The sequence below is a fragment of the Canis lupus genome, chromosome 14 (genome assembly GCF_003254725.2).
Source record: "Canis lupus dingo isolate Sandy chromosome 14, ASM325472v2, whole genome shotgun sequence".
In the NCBI taxonomy this organism is placed as follows: Eukaryota; Metazoa; Chordata; class Mammalia; order Carnivora; family Canidae; genus Canis; species Canis lupus.
Window position 1 is genome coordinate 6333060 of NC_064256.1, and position 21513 is coordinate 6354572.

At 50.4% G+C, this 21513-nt stretch overlaps 1 protein-coding gene across 8 annotated transcripts in view; it reads right to left on the minus strand.

The window, feature by feature from the left end:
- Window positions 1–647: 647 nt before the first annotated feature.
- The window catches only part of CPA5 (carboxypeptidase A5), a 39059-nt gene continuing 18193 nt past the window's right edge, over window positions 648–21513 (minus strand). For 7 of the 8 annotated variants that reach the window (XM_025471648.3, XM_025471643.3, XM_025471642.3 and 4 more), the window contains 10 exons: window positions 20427–20508; window positions 19247–19381; window positions 10053–10151; window positions 9104–9205; window positions 7812–7913; window positions 7360–7470; window positions 6816–6906; window positions 3330–3529; window positions 2964–3048; window positions 651–2475 (listed from right to left, as the gene is read on the minus strand). In XM_025471648.3, coding sequence (XP_025327433.1) covers window positions 2288–2475; window positions 2964–3048; window positions 3330–3529; window positions 6816–6906; window positions 7360–7470; window positions 7812–7913; window positions 9104–9205; window positions 10053–10151; window positions 19247–19381; window positions 20427–20508 — 1195 coding nt within the window. In that variant the 3' untranslated portion in view covers window positions 651–2287. Of the gene's footprint in view, window positions 2476–2963; window positions 3049–3329; window positions 3530–6815; window positions 6907–7359; window positions 7471–7811; window positions 7914–9103; window positions 9206–10052; window positions 10152–19246; window positions 19382–20426; window positions 20509–21513 lie in introns of all 8 variants that reach the window. The other variant, XM_025471649.3, reaches the window with a different exon arrangement.

Sequence of the window (21513 nt, forward strand, 5' to 3'; positions counted from 1 at the left end):
TTTGGTTTTCCAGAATTTGTATTGCTGCCGGTAGTCTACAGACCACGCTGCTTTAAGCTTGGGCCAAGGCAGCCTCTTGGGAACAGCTTGGAGAAGGATGGCCAGCTCCCCACTGTTGTAACCACCTTCAGCCCTAATGGATAATGGCAAAGAGTGACTCTGAGCCCCAACTTCCCCAAGAAGACTCGAATATATTCTCCTGGGAGGCAGGAGAGCAGGTGGTTCTCAGCCTTCAGGGGACCTCAGAACTCCTGGAGCAGATGGTAAAAATACAGATTTGGGGGGGTACACCCCAGAGATTGTTTCAGTCTAGGAACAGAACCCAACGATCTTCACATTAAATGACTCTCCATGGACTGCACATGTGGCCGCAGGTCACACTTGGACAAATGGCAACGTAGTGGTTTGGGAGTCAGACAAACCCAAGTTCAAATCTACCTCAACCACTTCCCATTCGTGTGGCCTTGCGTGGCCTGTAAAACCTCTCCAGATCATGAGCATGCTTTCCTCATCAGAAATACAAGCTTATTAATACTGGTAATATCCTCCCCAAGAGGATGAAGTGAAAATATTTGCGCAGAGGGTACAAAAGTTATAATCACAGACTCAAGTATGCAAAGGTATAACTTGCTTTATTTATCTATAGCTTATACGAATTCAGCCCATGGCCTTGTATTTCCACTAATAGAGAAAACTTGAGCTTGGAAATTCTAGCTTGTTCAAATCACTTCCAGCTCAAAAACAATTCCGCCTCTTTTGAGGAACTGCAGCCCAAACTGGCACGCTCTCCTCCTCCCTTGTTGGCTCTGCCCCTGGAGGAGATCTGGGCTCTTCAGGTGTTCATTACCTCAGTGACTTCCTCAGGCATCCTCATGGCACAGCTGGTCGTAGGCACAGGTATCCCCTGGCCACTGTGCCACCATGGCCACTGACGGCATAGCCCCTGGGTTCAGCCTTCTTGCCTCTACCCCAGACCTCCTCACCATGTCTTTGCTTAGCGCTCTCGACAGCTGTGCTGCTCGGATGTGCCCAGCACTATGGGTACCCCCACAGGTACACTTTTATCACCTATCTAGACCCCTTACTTAGCCATCCTCAGTCTGCTGCTCAGCTGCCACACTGGACATGGGCCTTACTTATGAGATTTTTCATCACTGCCGATCCCCGCCTTCCACTGAGTCGACCTCTGTCTTCTTTTACAGGTTGGGTAGAAAGGGAGACTTGTTCTTATTTCACCCTGCTTTCTTCCATATCCTATATGTGATTTATAGTAAAACCCTGTGCCATGTGTCCTCAGGGACCAAATCACAGGTCCCACAATTCTTTTCTTTTGCAACAGAAACAACAAAAGTCTGGCCCTTGTGAATGAAAGTCTTGTTTTCTGCCTCAGACTGACACAAACCCATGTGGCTTCTTCAGAGTACCTGCCTCCCCCTGAGGGCAGGACAAATAGGCCCACCATCCCTGCTCCCCAAAGGTGGAGGAAGACAAAAGCTATAAGGAGCTTCCGGATGCAGTGGAGGGCACCTCATTTGTATCTCAAAATATCATCCCCTTCTCTCCTTTAAATAGAGTCCTTACTTAGTAAATGCCTGCCCTGGACTAACTGCTCGGTGCCTGACAACCATGGTGACTATGGGTAAAGGAGAAAGAGGACTCCTCTTCCTGGATGTGTGATGCTTTGCTGTGCTGCCACTGACTGGCTGTGACTCTGCCCCCGAGACCAGGGGAGACTGGGAGGGTGCTCAGTCTTCCCTTAGAGGATGAATGGGATCTTCTAAATGGGAGCCACTGAAATGTGCCCCTGCCTGTCTACACAGTATGGGAAATGAAACAGGAAGTGGACGAAGTCGCCGGTCTGTACCCACCTATCCCTCATGGTGCCAGAAACGCCACCACTGGAGACCCAATCCTTTTGCTCAAACATTGTCCCCTCCAGGATCATCTTAGAGTATAAACACCAAGGGGACAATGTGTCTATGTGTCTCAGCTCCCGGAGACTGAGTTATCTGTTCTGGGCCTGGAGAACATTGCAGGAGGAAGAAATACGAGGTCTGCTAGCCCCCTCAGCCTCCTGAATTCCTGAGGTGTGAAGAGGCATTTCAAGCTGCCCAAAGGCATCGGTGGCCAGCACCAGAGGCCGCCAAGCCTGTTCAAACTCGTATTTATTTGCTAAGGGGCCAGGGTGAGTGTGTGGGGAAGAGGATATACAACTTGGGCTTCAGGAGGAGCCTCTCAGGCCTGGGGGTAGGAAATGAATGCTCCCGCTCTGCCCTCAGTGCTGTTGCTAGTAGGGGTGATTCAGGGTGTGCTCCATGATTGTCCGAAGCGCCAGCCACGTCTCCTGGGCCGTGGGGATGATCTGAGAGGCCGGCAGCAGGAAGCCGTAGCGCCCCGTGTCCCGGAGCTCGAAGGTGAAGGAGTACTTGATGCCATTGTCATAGGCCCAGTCGACGGTGATCCCGCTGGCCATGTCTGGATATAAAAGGGCAAAGAAATGCCCCCCAGAGGAAGAACAGAGTGTGGGCCTAAAGTGCAGAGGCATCCTGAGCAGAAACTAGCCCTGGGGGCCAAACCCCAACCCACCCCAGACAACAACAAGCTTCCGGACCGAGCGTCAACCTGGGCCACACCCTGTCTACCCTCCCCTTGCTCTGCCCCCGGCCAAAAAGAAAGCTCCTCAAGGCCTCCACACTGGAGATCTTCTCCTTCAAGGGACATCACAATAAGCCAGACACTGGGAGCTGGACATTAATGGATGCTGCAGAGAAATAGCTGCCGGTTTCTGGGTACCACTGCTCATCCCTCTATTCAGATGTGGAAACCAGCTCTGACCCAGCCCGGTTAGATCTCCGGCACTGCCCTGTGGCCAGCCAGCTCTGATGGTCAGCACAGAGCCTGTACCTCCTGACCCCAGGTGGGGGTGACACCTACAGCAGCGGCCAGGGGGGAGGCACACTCACAGAGGGTGGTGCTGATGCTGCCATAAATGTACTCGATCCCGTGGACTTGATACAGGGCCTGCACTGCGTCCTTGGCAAGATTGTACTGCGAGATTACATCCAGATGTGAGGCTGGGGCTCCCCACACTCCCACACCCTCACCAACTGCTGAGAAATAAGAACTTAGGAGTCCTGGAAGTTGAATGAGTCCATGGGAAGGGAGCACAGTGGCTCTGGCATTGAATTTGACCACATGTGAGAACAACAAGCTCTCCCCCTCCTCCCTACCACACGGTCAACAGGCCCAGATCCTTGTTTCAGAGTGAGGGCCTGAACCTCTGGGGGTCTGCCTGATGCCTCCTCCAAACCCCAGGCAGCCAGTCTCACCAACTCCTTCTGGTTTGGAACAGGCTCCAGTGAGTGCCCATAAGGGTACATGAGCATCTGAGAGTAGCTGTGAATGGAGATCAGAGCCTTGATGTTCCCATGGGCAGTGATGAAGTCCACAATGGCAGCCACCTCCGGCTCCGACTGAGCAGAGGGCCCATGATAAGTCTCTGAGCAGGGGTTGTTATTAGAACCATTTCCTGGAAGAAAAAGAAAAGCACTCAGAGGTTTCAAATTCCCGGGTTTGGGAAAGACACTTAATGCTCACAAAATAGCCAGGTATTCTTCGAGATTTCCCAGCCTCCTTTGCAGCTTGGTCGAGGCCATGTGACTGCTTCTGACCAACGAGAATGTGAGCAGTAACGATGTGTCACTTTTCATTTGAGGATGTTAAGAGCAGGCATGACTTCCCCACAGTCTCTTCTGTCTCTGTGGTTGGAAGCAAAAAACTCTAGGTGGAGGAATCTTTGGAAGAAAGCTGCCAAGGAAAGTTACCTACCCACATGGGACTTCATGTATGAGAAAAATAAACTTTTACTGCATGGAGCCACTGAGATTTGGATGGGTATTTATCACTACTGCATCCTCTAGTCCAATACATCAGAGGAGTGCAGCCACACCATGATTCAGCAACTCTGTGGGCCTTGTAGAGAGCCCACAGACTCTCGACTTGTCCTTTGCTTAAGTCTTGACCCATTCCATAGAAAAGGACTGCTTCAGTGGCTGCCTTCAGAGGAAACGCTAGGTCTCCACCCTTGGCTTCCTCTACAAGCGGCGACCCCTCTGAGCTGACCCTTCTCTGCTGACCGTTCACTGCCAGGCAGAAGGCGTGGGTCAGTTGAGCGCTCAGACTTAGTATCTGCTCAGGATTTGCCACAACCATGGCCCCAGGAGCAACATGGACTCGGGGCCAGAAAAAGAGCAAACAGATCCTCATAGCTGCTTGAGGCTGGCCTGAGAGCCACAGATGTAAAGAGCCTTTGACAATTCTTGGGGACCTCAGTTTAGGGACAGGAGCTGAGCTTCTATGTTGTTCACAAATTTAATTTGTTCCCATCTCCTGGATTCTTTGCTCTCCATCTCTTTTCTTCCTCTCACCCTCCTCTTCTGTCTTCTTCCCCTCCCCAAGGGCCATGTCATGGAGGGCTGGGCTGTGGGCTGGTCAAGATTTGTGGGTTAGCAACACATTTGGAAAGAACCATCACAGTTTCTCCTCTCCCTCCTCCTCCCTGAAATGATTGCACACAAGCCCGATGCAGAGGTCAGGGATCACCCCAACTTCTGAATCCTCTTGAGGATGCCAGAGCACCCACCCCAGACCCGCAAGGCAGCGCGTGGCCAGATTGCTGAGGAGCTGGCCCAGGGACCGGCTGAGATGCTGCGCTAGGGTTGCAGCAAACCAGTCCTCCCCGAGAGTGCAGGTAAGGGCAGCATGAGTGGGAGGGATGGTCTACAGATTACTCATTATGCAGCAATTAAATTAAGGCAATGATAAAACCATAAACAAAATCTTCCTGCCTGAGTCACCAACCCAGACACACACTATTTCTGTCCACCGGCAGGCCCAGAGGCAGTTCTGTCACCGGGCAGTACATCCCTCCTTGGTCTGCAGGTCCCTCCTGGAGTGAGGACCCTGCTTAGAAGGGGATGTGCCTGCAGGAAGCAAGGGTGAGGACCAGCCCCACAGGCTGGACAGTAGCCCTGTTTGTTGTGTCTGCCGGGAGCTTCTGCACCTGCTCCACTTGATGAATGACAAACAGCAACAGATGAGCAGAGCAGGGGAGGCTGAGAGCTTTGTCTGCGTTTGCAGCCCACGCATGGAGAGCGGTTCCCCTGCCAACAACCAGGTGGCTTTGCCCAAATATGGAGAAACACTTCAGGCCATTAGTTCTGGTTTGAGCTAAGCAGCATAAACTAATCTTCCCCTGACCAAATGGGAATTAGCTGCCTGCCTCTCTCTGACGTTCACAGTCCAAGTCCTCTGAGCCTGCCTGTGTCACAAGTACCTGCTAATGGATTCATTAGCTATTTATTTTTCCTCCTCTGAAAATGTAATTTGTAGCAAAGGGAAATCTCTGGAAGGACATGGTAAATTATTAAAAACAGTAATCTTTGGGTAGGGGGATTATGGGAGGTTTTAGTCCCCTCTGGGCTTTTTTCCCCCATATATTTTGTTGTTGTTGTTACATTGTGTATATACTGATTCCCCCACTCCACCCCCACCCCCATGGTGAAACACACACAAGTTATTTTCTTTGAGAGATCATTTGCCTTTCCCTAGCTGGTCTATCTTGGGGGTCCACAGGTACTCGCTTCAACCAGTTCTGAGGGGCCCACGTGAATGCCCATATGAGGCAAGTGTCTGGTCATCTGGAGGTGAGAATGTCTGTTTTTACACAGCTGTGTTCCCTTGCACAAGCAGCAACACACACAGTGCCAGATTCTCAGACAACCCCCACATCACAAGCTAAGAGCCTCCCTCCGGATGCTTCAGATGCTTATTTTTCAATGAGAACAGACTGAAAGAAGCCAGATTTTCAAAGTGATGGGCAGATCTAGAATGTTCCATCTCATTAGTTTAGCCACCCATCTCTGAATCAGCTTTTCAACAGCAATGGCACCTTCTCCTGCAGAGTCAAACTTTACGCAGTATACCAGGTGCTGCATCCAGAGCCTGAAGGCTGTACCCTTGCAACCTGTCTTGGCTAGACCCAGCATCCCACCATCAAATGACTGCATTCCTCATGGTCTCTAGGCTTTCTGGAGGCCTCAGTTCCCCCATCTAGTACCTAGGCCCCTGGCATGGTAAGGGAGATCATTGGGAAGAACACTGGAGGAACTTGGGAGGAAGCTGTCCACCTCTGCCCAGAACAACAGGACCCTGCAGATCTGCAGCAGCTCGTCAGCCCAGGATTAATTACAAAGCAACTGGGAAAACACAGACACACACATACACAGCAGCCTCAAGTCAGTGTTGATGATAAGAAATTGGCTTATTCTATATTAAAACTATTGTTCTGCCTCCCCAAAGGGCAAATTTCTGGTCGTGGCTCTCAGGAAATGAGTTTGGAGGCATTTTCTTTTGGTGGGCTCCCTATTAGGAAGGGCTAGAAAGATTCCGGGGGCCTATTTAAACTCTGAGTCCCGAACAACTAGCAAGACCATCTTGTACCTCTTGAAGGTACAACCTGAAGGCTATCTGCCATATTTAGGACTCGACCCTTACAGTTAGTTCTATTCAGGGAGCTGTTTCCCGTGTTTCCCACCAAGCTGGAGCCTATGCATACATTTACCACACGTGGGCCACCTCTCCTGTATCACATGGCCCATCTGAAGCACGTGCTTGCCTGTCCCCAGCCATGACTCACTTGCATTACCTAACTACACTGCCTCCCAAATTATGTGTCCACATAACATGACTGTGGGAGATGTGCCAAGGATCAAGGCCTTTTCCAGCCCACCCCCAGGTCCAGCAGACTGCCATACCTCCAAAGCCCGACTTCCAGTTCCTGTTAAGATCCACACCAATGCAGAAGACTCCAGGTCGAGTAGACTTGTTCTTCCGCCACAGGCGGTTCTGAAAAAAACCCAGGGCAGGTGACATTCACCCCCTTTCCCAAGGGCGGGAGCCTCTGACATCCTGTCCTAGGAAGGCGGGTCTGGTGGGACAGAGAAGGCAAAGGGGAAGGACTCTCTAGGGCAGGATGGGGCTGGCATAAGGCTAGGTCAGGACTGCGGATCAGCTCATGGCTAAAGCCAGGATGTGGGGAGAGGCCTGCGGACAGGCACAGGTTGCCAACAGTGGTCTTCCCAGGCAGCAGGGCAAGGGTGGAAAGGCAAGAGCCAGAGCTGCAGGATCAGGGTTACCTGTCTGCCTTCGAGAGACCCTCCCTCCACCTGGAGCCCCTGAGGGGCCGGTCCCCAGGGAACCTCAGTCCAGCTTTCCAAAGCTGCAGTTACCTTTCCTGCATCCCCCTAGAGCTGACCCTGACCCCTGACCCCTGACCCTCTCCTTCCCAAGTGCCCTCACCATGCTGTGGGTAAATGCAAACCCATCAGGGTTGGTGACAATCTCCATGAAGATGTCCATGGCATTCAGTATGTTTGTCAGGGTGTGGTCTTTGCCATATTCATTGACAATCTGCAAGCAAGGGCAGAGTGGGTACAGGCAGAGAGATGGTAGGCACTGCTGCGCTCTCCTCTAAGGCGGGTCAGGACATTTGCACAGACAGTGGCTGCAGGCAGGGGTGGCATCAGGCCATCAGATACATTCTTTGTGCAGAATTAAAGGCTTGGACAACTGGAAGGCAGAGGATAGATGTGGGCACTATGCTGCAAAAGGGCAGAGCACATGGCAGCTATTCCAAAGGACAGGAGGGTAGAGAGCCCCTGAGTCTAAACAAGTATAATTTTTCAACTGGAGGCACCCTAAAATAGTCAAGTAGTCCCCACCCCTGCTCCACCCCCATCATTGGTGCTGACCTTCTTGGCTGTCCAGATGCCAGTGGCATGGGTGATCCACTCCCGGGAGTGGATTCCGGTGTCGATCCAGATGGCCCGGCGCTGAGAACCTCCAGTGCTGAACTGGGTAAAAGCACCAGGTCCCAAACAAGTTGGAACTGAGACAGCTTACAGGGCTGTCCCTGGGCTCCCAGAAGGAGGCCCCAGGTGTATCCTCACTGCCTGGAGTGGCCTTACGCACCCAAGAGGGGGACTGTGTGTGCAGGTACTTATGCACAAGTCCACCAAGTGCACATGTGTGGGACCCTGGTGACACAGTGGTACAAGTGCACGTGGAGAGCCCAGTGATCCAGCTAGAAGCATGAAGCTTCCCAGACTTGAAGGGTTTCTCAAACTTTAAAGGGCACATGAATCCCCCAGGATCTTACTAAAATGCAGATTCTCAGTCAGCAGGTCTGGGGAGGGGTCTGTGGTTGGGCATTTCTAACAAGCTCCTGGAGATGCCGCTGAGGCACCAGGACCACACTTTGAAAGGTCTTACACAACATTAAAGAGAGAACACCGACAGCCCCTGGGGGAAGTCAAAGCAGGGACTGGGGAGGTCAGTCCCAAGTGAGAGGTGGATGCTTGACCCTTTGGAAGAACCCTCCAGGGCATTGTTGAGAGCGACAGCACTTGTCTCTCTGAGAACTGGATGTCACGTCCCCTGTGCAGTCCACACTCCTGAGCGCCCTTCAGGGCACATTCTAAGAATTGTTTCCCAGTTGGTTCCATGCTCCTACCTATCCTGCCTCATTCACGACCAAGGGCATCGCTGCTGTCAAGTTTGACCCAACTCTGTTTCCAGTGGCCCCTGTGAAGGGCTGGGGGTGTCTCCCCACAGACTCAGGCCTATCTGTGGGGCTGCCTGAGCCAGATGACCTCAGTCATTTGTAAATGAGGCCTCTATTTACCTCTCTTCCCATTTAACAGATGAAGAAACCGAGGGAACGGAGAGAATGTCAGCTCCCCCACATTCACATCCCAACTGCCACCTTGCAGTTCCGTCTCCTTAGCAACCCTCCCACCTACTTCCTGACCCAAGACACGCCAGGTCATCATACTGTCACCTGTCCCTATCTATGAGGGTGGGTCCCTGAATGTCACAACCCCAGAGCTGTGGGTCACCTCAGGGCAGGAGTATACTGAGTATACCCGTAACATCTTCTCTGTCCCTAAAACTCCCAGCCAGCCACGGCCCCACACAAGTTCAATCTTATGCCAGAAGCTCTCACTGTAGAGTCTAGTGGTCAACACTGCCAGCTTTTATTTACCTTCAGAACAAGAATGGACCGATTTTCAAAGCTGTGGCCAATCCGAATTTTTGAGACAATATCTGAATGCTCAGTTACAAAGTTGTCAATCCAGCTATATATCTGACAGGAATGAAGTTTATCGGACAGGCAGTTAGGCAGGGAGAGGCAAACACCAAGGGTCTCCCCCGCCCCAGGTACCCCCCTTCCCTCCTGAATGCTTTCCCACCTCCCTTGAGGATCTAGAAGAGCCCAGATGGAGAAGTGCACAAATCAAAGATACCCACCAGGCCTAAGGCAATGGGCTGCTGTCAGCCTGGATTCGCAGGCAACTCAGCACACGCAGAGCTAAGCCCTTGCACATACTCACCTGCTCAGTCCCCAGGGTCAGCCTGCAAGGCTCTCTCGGGGTGGAAGTCTCTCTTGCTTCCATTCTCTTGGCCCAGTCAGGCCATTTGACAGACCCCACAGATCCTGCAGTGCTTTTCAGTCTTCTCGGCCCTTTTAGACTCTAAGCCCTTTGAAGGCAGGGTTATTTGTCTCCGATACCAATAAATACTGACAGGCCATATTAATCTTCTCCCTTTCTCTTTCAGTGGATATAACTGAATTACCAAATATATGGGGGAACATGGATCTTCTCTTATAGGCCATGTGAAACTGGGAGAATAATGATGATGATAACATAGTGGACCATATCAATATTACCACGTCCTTTACATGAAAGTGGGACCTATGCTTTGAGTTTCTTTCTGGACTGGATGTGTCTATGTTCTCCTTTATAAACAAGTCACAATCAGTCATGCCTCCTCTAGCTGCCTGTAACTGTTATCAAGAATTCTCTCCAACTGAAGCAACTCTGTTCTCTCTCCCACAGACCTCGGAGTCTTTCATGAGTCTCTGCCTGAGTCTGGAGACCCTGAGAGCCCAGAGGGATGATGGAGCCCAGAGTCTGACTGGGGAGACCTACCTCCTCCAGAGTGTGGTAAGAGGAGTAGCTGAAGCTACTGGTGCTGCGCTCCAACCGGCGGGACCTCGCCATGGCTTCTCTCTCCTTGTCCAGCAGCACCTAGGAAATAAGAGCACATACTGGAAAGGAAGGGGAGGACTAGGCCAGGCGTGCCTCCTTAGAGCCCTGCTTCAGCTGGCTGTGCACAAAGACAGCACCGACACAGGTGAATGAGCCACCAGAGTGTGAACTGCACAACAGGAGGTGATACAGTTGCTGGGTGATTCCGTGTGGCAAGCCGATATTCACGCCACCATTTCCCCAATGAGCATGGGGTGAGGAGTCCAGAGAGCTGTGTTCCACATCTGCCACCAATTTGCTGTGGAGACCTGGCCTTAGTTTCATCAGCATGAACATTAGGACAGTAATACCTGCACTGCCCATCTCATAGGACACAATGTAACGGTGGATATGAAAATGTCTTAGAAAAGTGCTCATGATCTATTGCCAACATTGCTTTTGCCCTCTCAGAACACTGCTGATTCAAGCCCCAAGCTGATCCATGCACACTGGCCCCCCTAGAGGAGCAGAGGGCTCCCCTGACCCGTAACATCCACTCTACCCACAGAGAGTAGCCTAAACGATTGATGTCCAGACCATTTGGAAAGCCAGCTATGAACTAAGCTGCTCCAAATAATTATGGGATTAATGTGTCAACAGTGTTTTTCTCACCATCTTAATGGCCTCTTAAACACAAGTATAAGTGAGCCAAAAGCAATGTCCTTATTGCTGTCCTTATTGGTATTATCTGAGGTTGGTACCCAGTCTTCATGGGGTACTTCCCACTGACCATAGGGAGGGCATATAGTTGGATTGGGTTGCCCTCCCACATCATTCTGGGATACTTTTCCCAGCTTGGGACTCAGTGAGGTAGGCGGGTGCCCTTCACCCAAGCCCATACCCTTACATTGGCACCCAGGGATAGAGACATCTCAGGATTCTGTGCTGACTTGCAGCATGGGAAGTACCTGGGCCCCTCTACTACAAAGGGTGAAGAGTCACCCTGGTTTGAGGTCTGGACACAGTCAGTCTTGATAATGCCTTGCTTCAGGCCAGAGCATTCTTTTTGTTTACCAGGCATCCTTCTCCTCATTATCTCTGTTGATCTGGTCAAATGACCAAATAACAGGCCAGGAATTAACTATTCATGTTTTAGAGATAAACCAGATTGGAGAGTTGAAGGGATTCAATGGCAAAGCCAACAAGGAGCAGGGGTGAGATAAGAACGCAGATACCCCAGTCCTAGCCTTGGGTCCCTTAGGGCTGGCTAGCTATCAAAACCAAAGGCGAGGGATGCCAGGGTGGCGCAGCGGTTTAGCGCCTGCCTTTGGCCCAGGGCGCGATCCTGGAGACCCGGGATCGAGTCCCACGTCGGGCTCCTGGTGCATGGAGCCTGCTTCTCCCTCTGCCTATGTCTCTGCCTCTCTCTCTCTCTCTCTCTGTGACTATCATAAATAAATAAAAATTAAAAAAAACAAAGGCTAATAAGAAAAACACATACTTAGAATATACATGATAAACATAAATGCACACGTAAAAATAGATACACATATCTACAGGTATATACAGTTGATCTTTGAACAATGAGAGGTTTAGGTGCACTGACCCTTATGCTGTTGAAAATCCACATATAACTTTTGACTCCCCAAAACTTAACTACTAATAGCCTGTTGCTGACCAGAAACCTTACCAGTAACATACACAATTAACATATATTTTGTATGTTCTAGGTATTATACACTATATTCTTACAATAAAACAAGCTAGAAAAAAGAAAATGATATTACGAAAATCATAAGGAGGGGCACCTGGGTGGCTCAGTCAGTTTAACATCCAACTCTTGATTTCGACTCAGGCCATGATCTCAGAGTTGTGAGACTGAGCCTGGCATTGGGCTCCATGTCCAGCGTGGAGTCTGCTTAAGATATTCTCTCTCCCTCTGCCTCTGCTTGGCTCTATCTCTCAAATAAATAAAATATTTTTTAAAAAATAGAAAATCATAAGGAAAAGAAAATACATTTATAGTATTGTACTGTTTTTATATAAAAAAAACAAACAAACATGTATATTCACACAGTTCAAACCCATGCTGCTCAAGGGTCAACTGTATTCTTATCTGTGTGTGTATGTGTATATGTGTGTACATACAGAGAGAGCAAGCAAATGTGTAAAATGTTAACAACAGGTAAAAAAAGTCCATTATACTACTGTTGCAATTAAAAAGTGTTCTAAAATAATGAAGAAGCAATACCCCGAGCATTGGAAAACATGACACTAAAATGTCAAAAAAGACCAAAATGTAAACAATGTCTGTTGGAATGGAAAGATTATGATAATTTTAAGCAATTTGAAAATTTTCTCTGTTTTTACATTTTGGCAACATGCTTATACTAAAACAAGTATAATCTTCTAAATGAATAAATAATACTAAAGCAAAAATAAAAGCCCCTAGTGGCAAAAATAAAGTAGAAGCCATGGAATTCTCAGTGTTGGCAGGGCCGGAAGAGAGGTACCCACCATCATCCCTGCAGTGGTCACCACCCAGTGACCACTCACCCTGCTGCCCCAGTCAGCTTGCTCACAACCCTCAAGTGCCCAGATTTAAAAATGGAACTGGAGTTCAAGTTCTTGGGCCTCATTTTCTTTTCTTTTGGAGCACCCAGTGCACCTTAGGCAATTGTGATTGCAATGTTTTCTGCCCTAACTGGCTGGGCTGGGGACATTCTTACTTGGGCAAAGCTGGCATTGCTGGTTGAGTGAGGGAAGACTGGAAGAGCTTTGATCCTTGCTGGCACAAGCACCACCCCAGGAAGTTCTAACAAAAGGGACTTGTCTTCTCCCAGGAAACCAACGGAAATCTCAGCAGCCTACCATGACCAATGCGTGCCCAACACTCTGGGCCGGGTGCAACCAGCTGTGGCGAGCAGCTGCAGGGGAGCAAGCAGGCTGGGCTAGTGCCCCCCAGAAGTGCCACTCTGGCCCCACCTGAATGAAGGGCCCCTATGTCCGACTTCCCAGGGATCCTGAGGCAGTGGGTAAAGGTGGAAGACCGGACCAGAGGACCCAACTCTTCCCACACACCCCAGGGACACCCACAAGGACACAGCTCCCGTGAGACTGTTCTTTGTTCCACAGAATAGCTTGGGGGCAAATGGGAAATCGGCACCACACCGCAAATCACTTTCCAAACACCCTCACAGGCTTGTGAATGGATCTGACACCCGCTTACAAATTGGGAATGCTCGGGCCTCACAGCTGGGCCCCAATTCCAAGAACACTAATCCACCCTGGCCTGAAAAAGACACAGATGTTTGCTCCCTTCACGGGCTGAGGGAAGGAGATGGGAGAACTAAGAATGCGGTCTTGCCACAGGCTCGGGAAGCCTAATTACAGCCCTGTCAAGGCTTCTCAGAGGAAAAAAGAAACAACTCCGAAGTCAGCCATTTGCCTCCCTGGAAGCCATAACCTGACAAGGAAAGTAATACCTTGGTGTGAATTAATTTATGACAGGGGTGAGGAAGGCCGGGAACACAGAGCAAAGAAGAGCACCTCCAGGATAGAGGGGAGGGCGTGAGGGCCGAGCAAGGTGCCCCCGGGAGGTGACTCTGGTGCCTGAAGGGAATGGGCAGCTGAGTTCCAACCACACCCAGGAAATGGGCCCCACTCCAGGTAACAGCGGATGGGGAGCATCTCAGCAACCCCCAACCCCACCCCCCACCCACCCCCTGCTCTGGGACAACAGCATCACCTCTGCTCATATGTCCCTGGCCTTCTCTTCCAGGCCTGACATTTGCAGTAGCAGCTGCCTGGCGGGCAGCAACTGCCGTCCACGCTTCCATGCTGGTGGCTACATACAGATCTGGGGTTTTTGGAATGGACCCCCTCAGAGATCAAGGCTGAAGGGTGACTCCACTGCCCAGGAGGCAAAGTTAAAACCACCCACACCAACAATAATGGCAGCTGCTGAGGAAGTAGATGGGCACAAGAGCAGCAAGTGCAGGGCCTGTAGCCAGGCTGCCTCAGGTTGAATCCTGACGCCATCACTAACGGACAAGTCACTAATCTCTTGGTGCCTCGGTTTACCAGAGTGCTCATCTCTCTGTGCCTTCCTAAAGTTATCACATGTACACATTCTTTAAAGTGCTCTTGTGAGGATTAGAACGGTTAATAAGGGTAAATTCCTTGACACCTTGCCTGGCATGTAGCTATGATGATGAGGAGGAGGAGGATGGCAGGGCAAACAGTAATTCCTGGGGTAACTCCAGGACTCTGCGATGGAACAGTCATGACCAGGCATGAGCCGAAAACCTAGATTCCTCCAGAGAGAAGTGGTATCTGAAGGACCTGAATGGCGGAGGGCGCCCTTTAACGGTCCGTTGAGGGTGTCGATCAGCAACTGGCCCCCTCCCAGAACCAACAAAAGGGCCAGCCCTTCTCTCTCTGTTCCCCCTTGGCGCAGGGGGACTTTGCCTCTCCCTCGGATCCTTGCCCATGACTGCTCCCTCCCTTGCCTTCTCCCACTCATCCCTGCCTGGCCTCCTCTCCTTTTAAGAGATGCTGTCCAACCCCACCCCAGCCACCATCATGGCCACTTTTTAATCTCTTCTTTTCAGTGAATGAGTGTTGAGCACACATTGGGTACTAATGATGTGACAGCCAACGAAACAAGACTGCCTGCCTTCATGGAGCTTACAGTCTGGCAGGGTAGACAGACAATAGACATCATAATGACATAAATTAGATGGGATATTAGAAGGTGTAAGTGTCAAGGAGAAAAGTGATGCAGTGAAAGGAGGGAGGGAATTGGAGAATGTAGGAGAAGAAGGGTACAGTTTAAAATAAGGTGAAAAGGTGATCTGTGAATAGGTTTTGAAAGCAATGAGGGACTAAGTCACACAGATATCTGCAGAAACAGCATTCCAGTCATAAGGACCAGGAAGTGCAAAGGCCCTGAGGTATGAATCTAGTCAAGGGCCTTGACGCAGGGATGGATCAGGCTAGTTCAAGAAACCTTAAGGAGTTGCAAGTGTCTGGAGCAGAGTGAGCGAGGGGAGAGCAGTCAGTGGTGTGGGGGTGGGGCATAGATCATGTGGCACCTAACAGCCATTTTAAGGCTTTTACTCTGAGTTGGGAAGTCACTGAGGGTTTTAGGCAGAGAAGTGACATAATTGGATATAATATATAATACTAATAATTGCAAAGGACCCCTCTGAATGATGTTTTAAGGCTAGGTAACAAGGAGGCAAGGGTGGTGCTGGGAAGAGCAGTTCAAAACTCTTGGAATAATCCAGGTGTGGAACTGATGGTGATCTGGCCCAGGGTGGCAGCACAGAATAGTAAGATACCAAAGGGAGAGCTGATGGGGATTTGCTGATGAACTGAATGTGGGATGTGAGAAAGGAGTCAAGGATGACACCAGGCTTCTTGTCTGAGTGACCAGAAGAATGGCACTGCCATTTCCTGAGATGGAGAAGGCTGTGGAGAAGCAGGCTGGGGGTGGGGGTACTCAATTTGAAACAGTGAAGTTTGAGATGTCCATTAGGTAGGCAGGAGGTGATGTGGAGAAGGTGGTGGGATATAGGTGCGGGGCTGCAGTTCAGGTCGGATGTGGGAGTCTGGCTGGAGCTATAAGTATGAGAATATTCAGGGGGCTGAAGGTTTTCAACACCATGATCTTGGACAAAGGGATAGAGGAGAGGTCAAAGGACAGAGGTGGGAAACAGGAAAACAACATGCAAGGAGCAGCCAGTAAGATGGGATAACCCCAGAGAGTGCAGCATTCTGGAGGCCAAGACAGGACATATTTCAAAAGAGGAGAAAGTGACCAGTTGTGCTGAAAAGTGAAGGAACAATGGGAACTCAAAGTTGACCACTGAGTTGGATCTAGGAGCTGTGGGTGATGACATCAAGGACTGTTTGGCTGATGTGAGTGATGGACAGTCCACCCAAAGTGAGGGATGAAGATGACAGGTATAGTCCACCTTTTCAGGGGTTTTGCTATATGGGAAAGCAGAGAAATGGTGTGATGGCTGGAGGTGAGGGGAAGGGATCAAGAGTGGATTTTTTCAGGGCAAGAGAAATAACTCTATATCTATATGCTAATGAGAATGATCCAGTAAGGGAAGGGGGGGAATTGGCAAAGGAATATTTACACTAAATTGTGTTTTGCTCTAGATGCTCAGAGCATGGTGGTTTTTGTTTTCTCCTTTGTGCTTTCCCCTATTTTCCCAATTATCTAACATGAATATTTATTAATTTTGTAATCAGAAAAAAGCCATTAAAATCCACAGAGCTGATTGCTCAAGTGAAGCTTTTCCATGGTGACTCATCCTAGAGAAAAAAAAGAAAGAAAGAAAGAAAGAAAGAAAGAAAGAAAGAAAGAAAGAAAGAAAGAAAGAAAGAAAGAAAAAGAAACCACACCAAAACCAAAGGGCTGAAAAAAGGGGGAGGTGAAGAAAAATTAAGTGCAAATAGAGCTCTCTCTGAATCAGATAATTTCTTGCCTGGCCCACTGCAATTTCCTCAGCACCCTCCTGCCTGTCAGTCTCTCCCTGCTCCTGTCCCCAACTCAACATTGTCATTGTCAGAGGGATTTTTCTTAAATGCAAATCTGATCATGTCAGAGCCCTCCGATGGCTCCCCTATGATTTCTGGGATCAAATCTCGACCTCTTCACCCAGCAGAGGATGCCCTTTGTGATCTGGTCGGGCCATCGCCAATCGGGGGCCCCCTTCCCCTCCAGGTCCCCCCTCGCCTGTTCTGCCTGCTCTTCAGCCGCACCGCGCCGTAATTACTGCCTTCTGAGAGTGCGACGTGCAGTGCCTCTTGTCCTCGCTCCCATAGCAACCTGCTGCACTCCATCAGCACACTCATCCACTCCATTGTAATCACTGATTTACTCCCCTCCGCTCCCCACCCCCACCCCATCCCGGGCTCCTGGGTACAGGACCAGAGTTCTTCTCTTTATATTGCCTGCCCCTTGCACACAGTAGGCATCTCGGCATCAGTGAGTGGACTGAAGGAACCCATCTCGTCTACCTCAAGCAGCCTCCTGATCACAACTTGGGGGCGGGGGTGGAGGCTGGGGTACACTTTCCTTCCTCAAAAATCTCTGGTGCCTCTGGCCAAAGCCAAAGCCTGCATTGAGGTTTTTCCAGCTCCCTCTCAGCCTGGTGGTACTGTCCAGCAAACACATCCTTATTTCTCTCCTTTTCTTGCATCCATTCATTCATCTAACATTTATTAAGCCCCAAATGAGTGGCAGGTGCTATAGTAGGTGCTAGGGTTTCAGCCCCTAAAGATAGGCAAGGGGCTCGGGAGAGGGGGCTCTGGAGACAAAGACCAACATAATAGCAAGTTCTCTGTCTGGGCATGCTCTTTCTGAACCTGCCAATAGAGTAATTGTCGAGACAGTTGAGAGCCCACCGAGCAAGAGACACTATGCCAAATACTACGGCCTGAGAAGGTCCGGAAGATTCAGAAGAAATTTGGCCTGTGCGTCAATAACTGAAAATAAGGCTGGACGCCAACCACCTGAGTGGTGCAAAGCCTTCCCCTCCTGTTAGCGCCTCTGAGCTTTTCTCCTCCTGGGCACCCTCCCCCTCATCACCACAAATCAACTCCACACAGCAGCCTCCCCCACCCCCAGCTCGCTCTAAGCCAAAATGGGATCTTAAGTTTGACAATTGGAGCTTGATGCACTGCAGACAGAACCAGTCTGTGGTGAAAACCCTGCCTGGCGGAGGGCTGAGAGTCCAAGGCATCTTCCTGAGAGGGAGTATAATGCCCCCCCCCCCCAACCAGAGAGGGATTCCAGGCCAGGGGTCACAGGAGAGGACAGGCTGAGGAGAATGAGGACGACAGCTCTGGAGGAGCCAGGGGGCAGGCTCAGAGGTGCCTCTGGAGCCATTCCTGATGCGTGGAAATCAACAGGAAATTTTGAGAGACCTCTTCATATCTGTTTGCCAAATGCTGTGGGGTTTCCAGGGCACGGCAGAAGTAGGGAAATGCAAACTTCAAAATTTAGGCTTGGGCTAAAAATGAGAATTGAGTGCTATTTCTTTTGATGTGGTACCCTGTCTTGTCTGTGGAAGTCTCCCCCATTTTGGTTTGTGGGGGATTAATTAGAGAAAGAGCCTACCCTTCCATGTTGAGTGGACACATAAGGTCTTTGAATGGACCGAAGGGGCCCAGCCCTGTGCTCCTATGGGAAGGGAATGCTCCTAATGCGTTGATCCCTTGGCATGTGGTCTCAGTGTGTGTGTTCAGGGAGACTGTTCCCACACTCGGAGCCCTCAGAGATTAGTTGCAGCACAGCGTGGCTGGAGAGGAAGCGATGTGGATATGAAGCTATAGGTGTACAACAGCATGTGCAGAGGGGTGCAACCAGAGAGGCCTAACCAGCACACTCTGCCCACAAGGACAGCTTTAAGAAGGAGGCTCCTTGGGATAGCCTTGAAGACAGAACAATGGAAATAAAATTTTATGATGTTCAGAAAAGACTGGAAGGGGCACTGATGAGTGGAGGCGGGGAGGTTGGCATGGCCTGGAGGAAGGCTCCCTCTGCCCTACCTGAGGGCGGGTTGGCAGCCACCTCTCCCAAAGTCATTCCCCTGGGAGCATCCTGCACAGGAGAGGTACCCAGTACTGAGAGCCTCATGGTATTGATGTTGGGAGGGAAACCACAGCAGGCTCACAGTCAGCTTCTTTCATCTCTGCCCACTTCTCTGGAGTGAAGGAGCTCTCTGGTATTGGATGGCTAAGACATGGCAAGGACACGATGGTCAGAAAAGCCAAGGTAGTTGTCCACAGCTGCCTTCCCCTCATGCCTAGGAAAGACCTGAGCTACTTCCTCTGTCTCCCTCCTCCCCACACTCCTCCGTTGCTGTGAGCTGCAAACCCCTCCCCAAGAGGACTCGCCTGCAGTGGCTGCCATCACCACACTAGTCCCTGCATGGACTCTGTCCTAGACTTAAATAATATTCTCTGGGACATGTAAGGTTTCATTCCTTCCACAGCTGGTTCACAAGAATGCAGATGGAACCCCAGAAACAAGATGCTTGTTGGCTCTGGTTTGTTTTCCTCCATGTTAGGCCCAAACCAGCAAGGCACGTGGAAGGTGGGTCCCTTACTGTGGCACTGGGGCAGGACCTCACCTGGATGTCCTTTATCATGATGCTATAAGCAAGGCCATGAGACTCCAGGAAAGCTTTGATGTCTTTCAGTGCAGAGAAAGGAACTCTCATATCCACAGGGAGGCTGGGCCTGGCCGGGCCACGCCAGAAGTCCACCTTGGTCACAAAGGGAAGGAAAATAGACACGATGACCACACTTCCTCCTGATCCTGTAGGCATCTTGGGTAGCCAGGTGATCTTCTTCTCTTACACAGTTAAAAGGGCCCCAGTTTCGAAATGAAAACCCTAACGCCAAGCAGGAAAACAGAGGCAAACAAACAAAATCCCCAAACTGAGTTTCCCTCTGTAATTCCACGTACCTTTATCTTTCAGCCTCAACCCACACACTGCAACTTCACTTGGACTCCTAAAGCCCTAAATGGTTGCTAAAAGCAAGCCAGCTCATCATATAGGGCATTAACATGGACAAGAACGGTGGTCAAAAGAGGGAGGCACCACTGCCCTCAAACCCTGGACAGGCATGAGGAACCCAATCCAGATTCCCACGTCATCCAAATGCAACGTCTGTTTTCCAATTTGTACAATGGAGAGCACTGTTATAAAGTGTTATGAGTCCCGGTAGATAGGGGTACTCAAACAAATCACGACAAGAGCTTTGGGCCACCTCCAGAAATATCTGGTTGTCTCAACAGTCCTCAAACGAAACCCTTCTATTATAACAGTTGAAGAAAATGTTTTCCATTGTGGAATACTTGCAGAGGACAAATGTTCTCGGAAACAAATGCTCAGCCTGACAGGGACAAACCCAAATAAAACACAGGTTTGCCAAGCTAAGCCATTTCAGTTGGGAAACAGATGTGTCCAGTCTGCACACTGCATGGCATCCCACCCGGAGACATATGTACTTCCTGTGTGGCTTCAGGGCATTCCAGTCACTTGTGAGGTGGCCTCTGACAGGGTCTGCAATAGCCCCCCATCTAGGACAGAGGAGAAAGCCAAGAAGGGCCACCCAACTTTCTGGGCAGAGTGTTCCCAATCTTTCCTATAGAAGAGCCACATTTGATTTTCCACAGTGTTTTGATATTTGGCAGAGCTATCAGGGCAGGCAGGCTGGGGGTGGGGGGAGCAGGACAGGGGGCAGAAGGTGCGAGCCACTATAAAAGAATGTACAATGTGTTCCCCAGCCCTAAGGAGTCCATACCTTCTGGGGCTTCAGGCCCTCCAGATCCCTGAGAACTGAAAGCTGCTTCTCATTTTTAGCCAAGACTCGAAGAACCTGGTCTCTGGAAGGACACAGGGAGGGCAGAGGGAGCTGTGGAGAGAGCTTCCTGGAAGGCTGGGCTGCTGGGAGGAGGCTGAGTGAGAAGACACCAGGCCGAGGGCACCTGGCAGGAAGGCTGGGAGGCTAGAGAACTCTGAGCAGGACACATTGCTCTGCAAGAGGGGCTGCTCTGGCCCAAGGACAGACCACCTAAGGGACTAGATGAACCCAGCACCAAGATGGGGGAGGAAGTACAGAAAAGGAATAGGAGGAATGGACGAGGGCTGGAGAACAAAAGGAATGAAGGGGTGAAAGGAAGGAATAGATACAGTGTCAGGGGAGACCAACAGAGGCCCCACGTGCTCTTCATACAAGGGCTGGAACCACAGTCTGTTCAAATCCTCTGGCCTCTCCAGCCTTCTCTCAAGAGCTTGAGGACACAGAAGGGGAGCTCAGTCTCGCGTGACCTTAGGGAGGAAGCCGAGCCCCTTCCCATCCCACTGGAGTGGCTGTGAGGCTGTGCAATTCAGCAGCCTGTCTGTGACATCCTGGCTCTGCTGCCCAGATGGCACCAGCTCCCTCCCTGGCTGGTTCTGGTATCGGGAAGAATGAAGCCCCTCTCTAATCACCATGATGGAGACACCATGGAATAGTGATCTCGGAAGGCTGAGAAACATGTTCCTAGAGGGCCTGAGTGGAAGATGCTTACTGTTATTCACAGGAGGACAATACTGCATCCCTATGGCAGGGACACACAGTCTTCTGGTGGTTACTCACTTCTTTAAGAATCAGGAAAGTTATAAACCTCTCCCCCAGAAAGAAAAGTAGATATGCAAACTATCTTACATATAATCAAGAATCGGGGGATTCTTGGAGCCCTGAAACTTCCCCTTGGGTTGCAGATTAAGAACTCATGTGGTGAGGGACAATGATACAGCTGCTTGTCCCGCCCTTGAGCATGGGCATGGGAGACTGAGGACCTGAATGGGAACTGAGGTCCCGATTCCCTTCACTTTGGCCAGGTCCC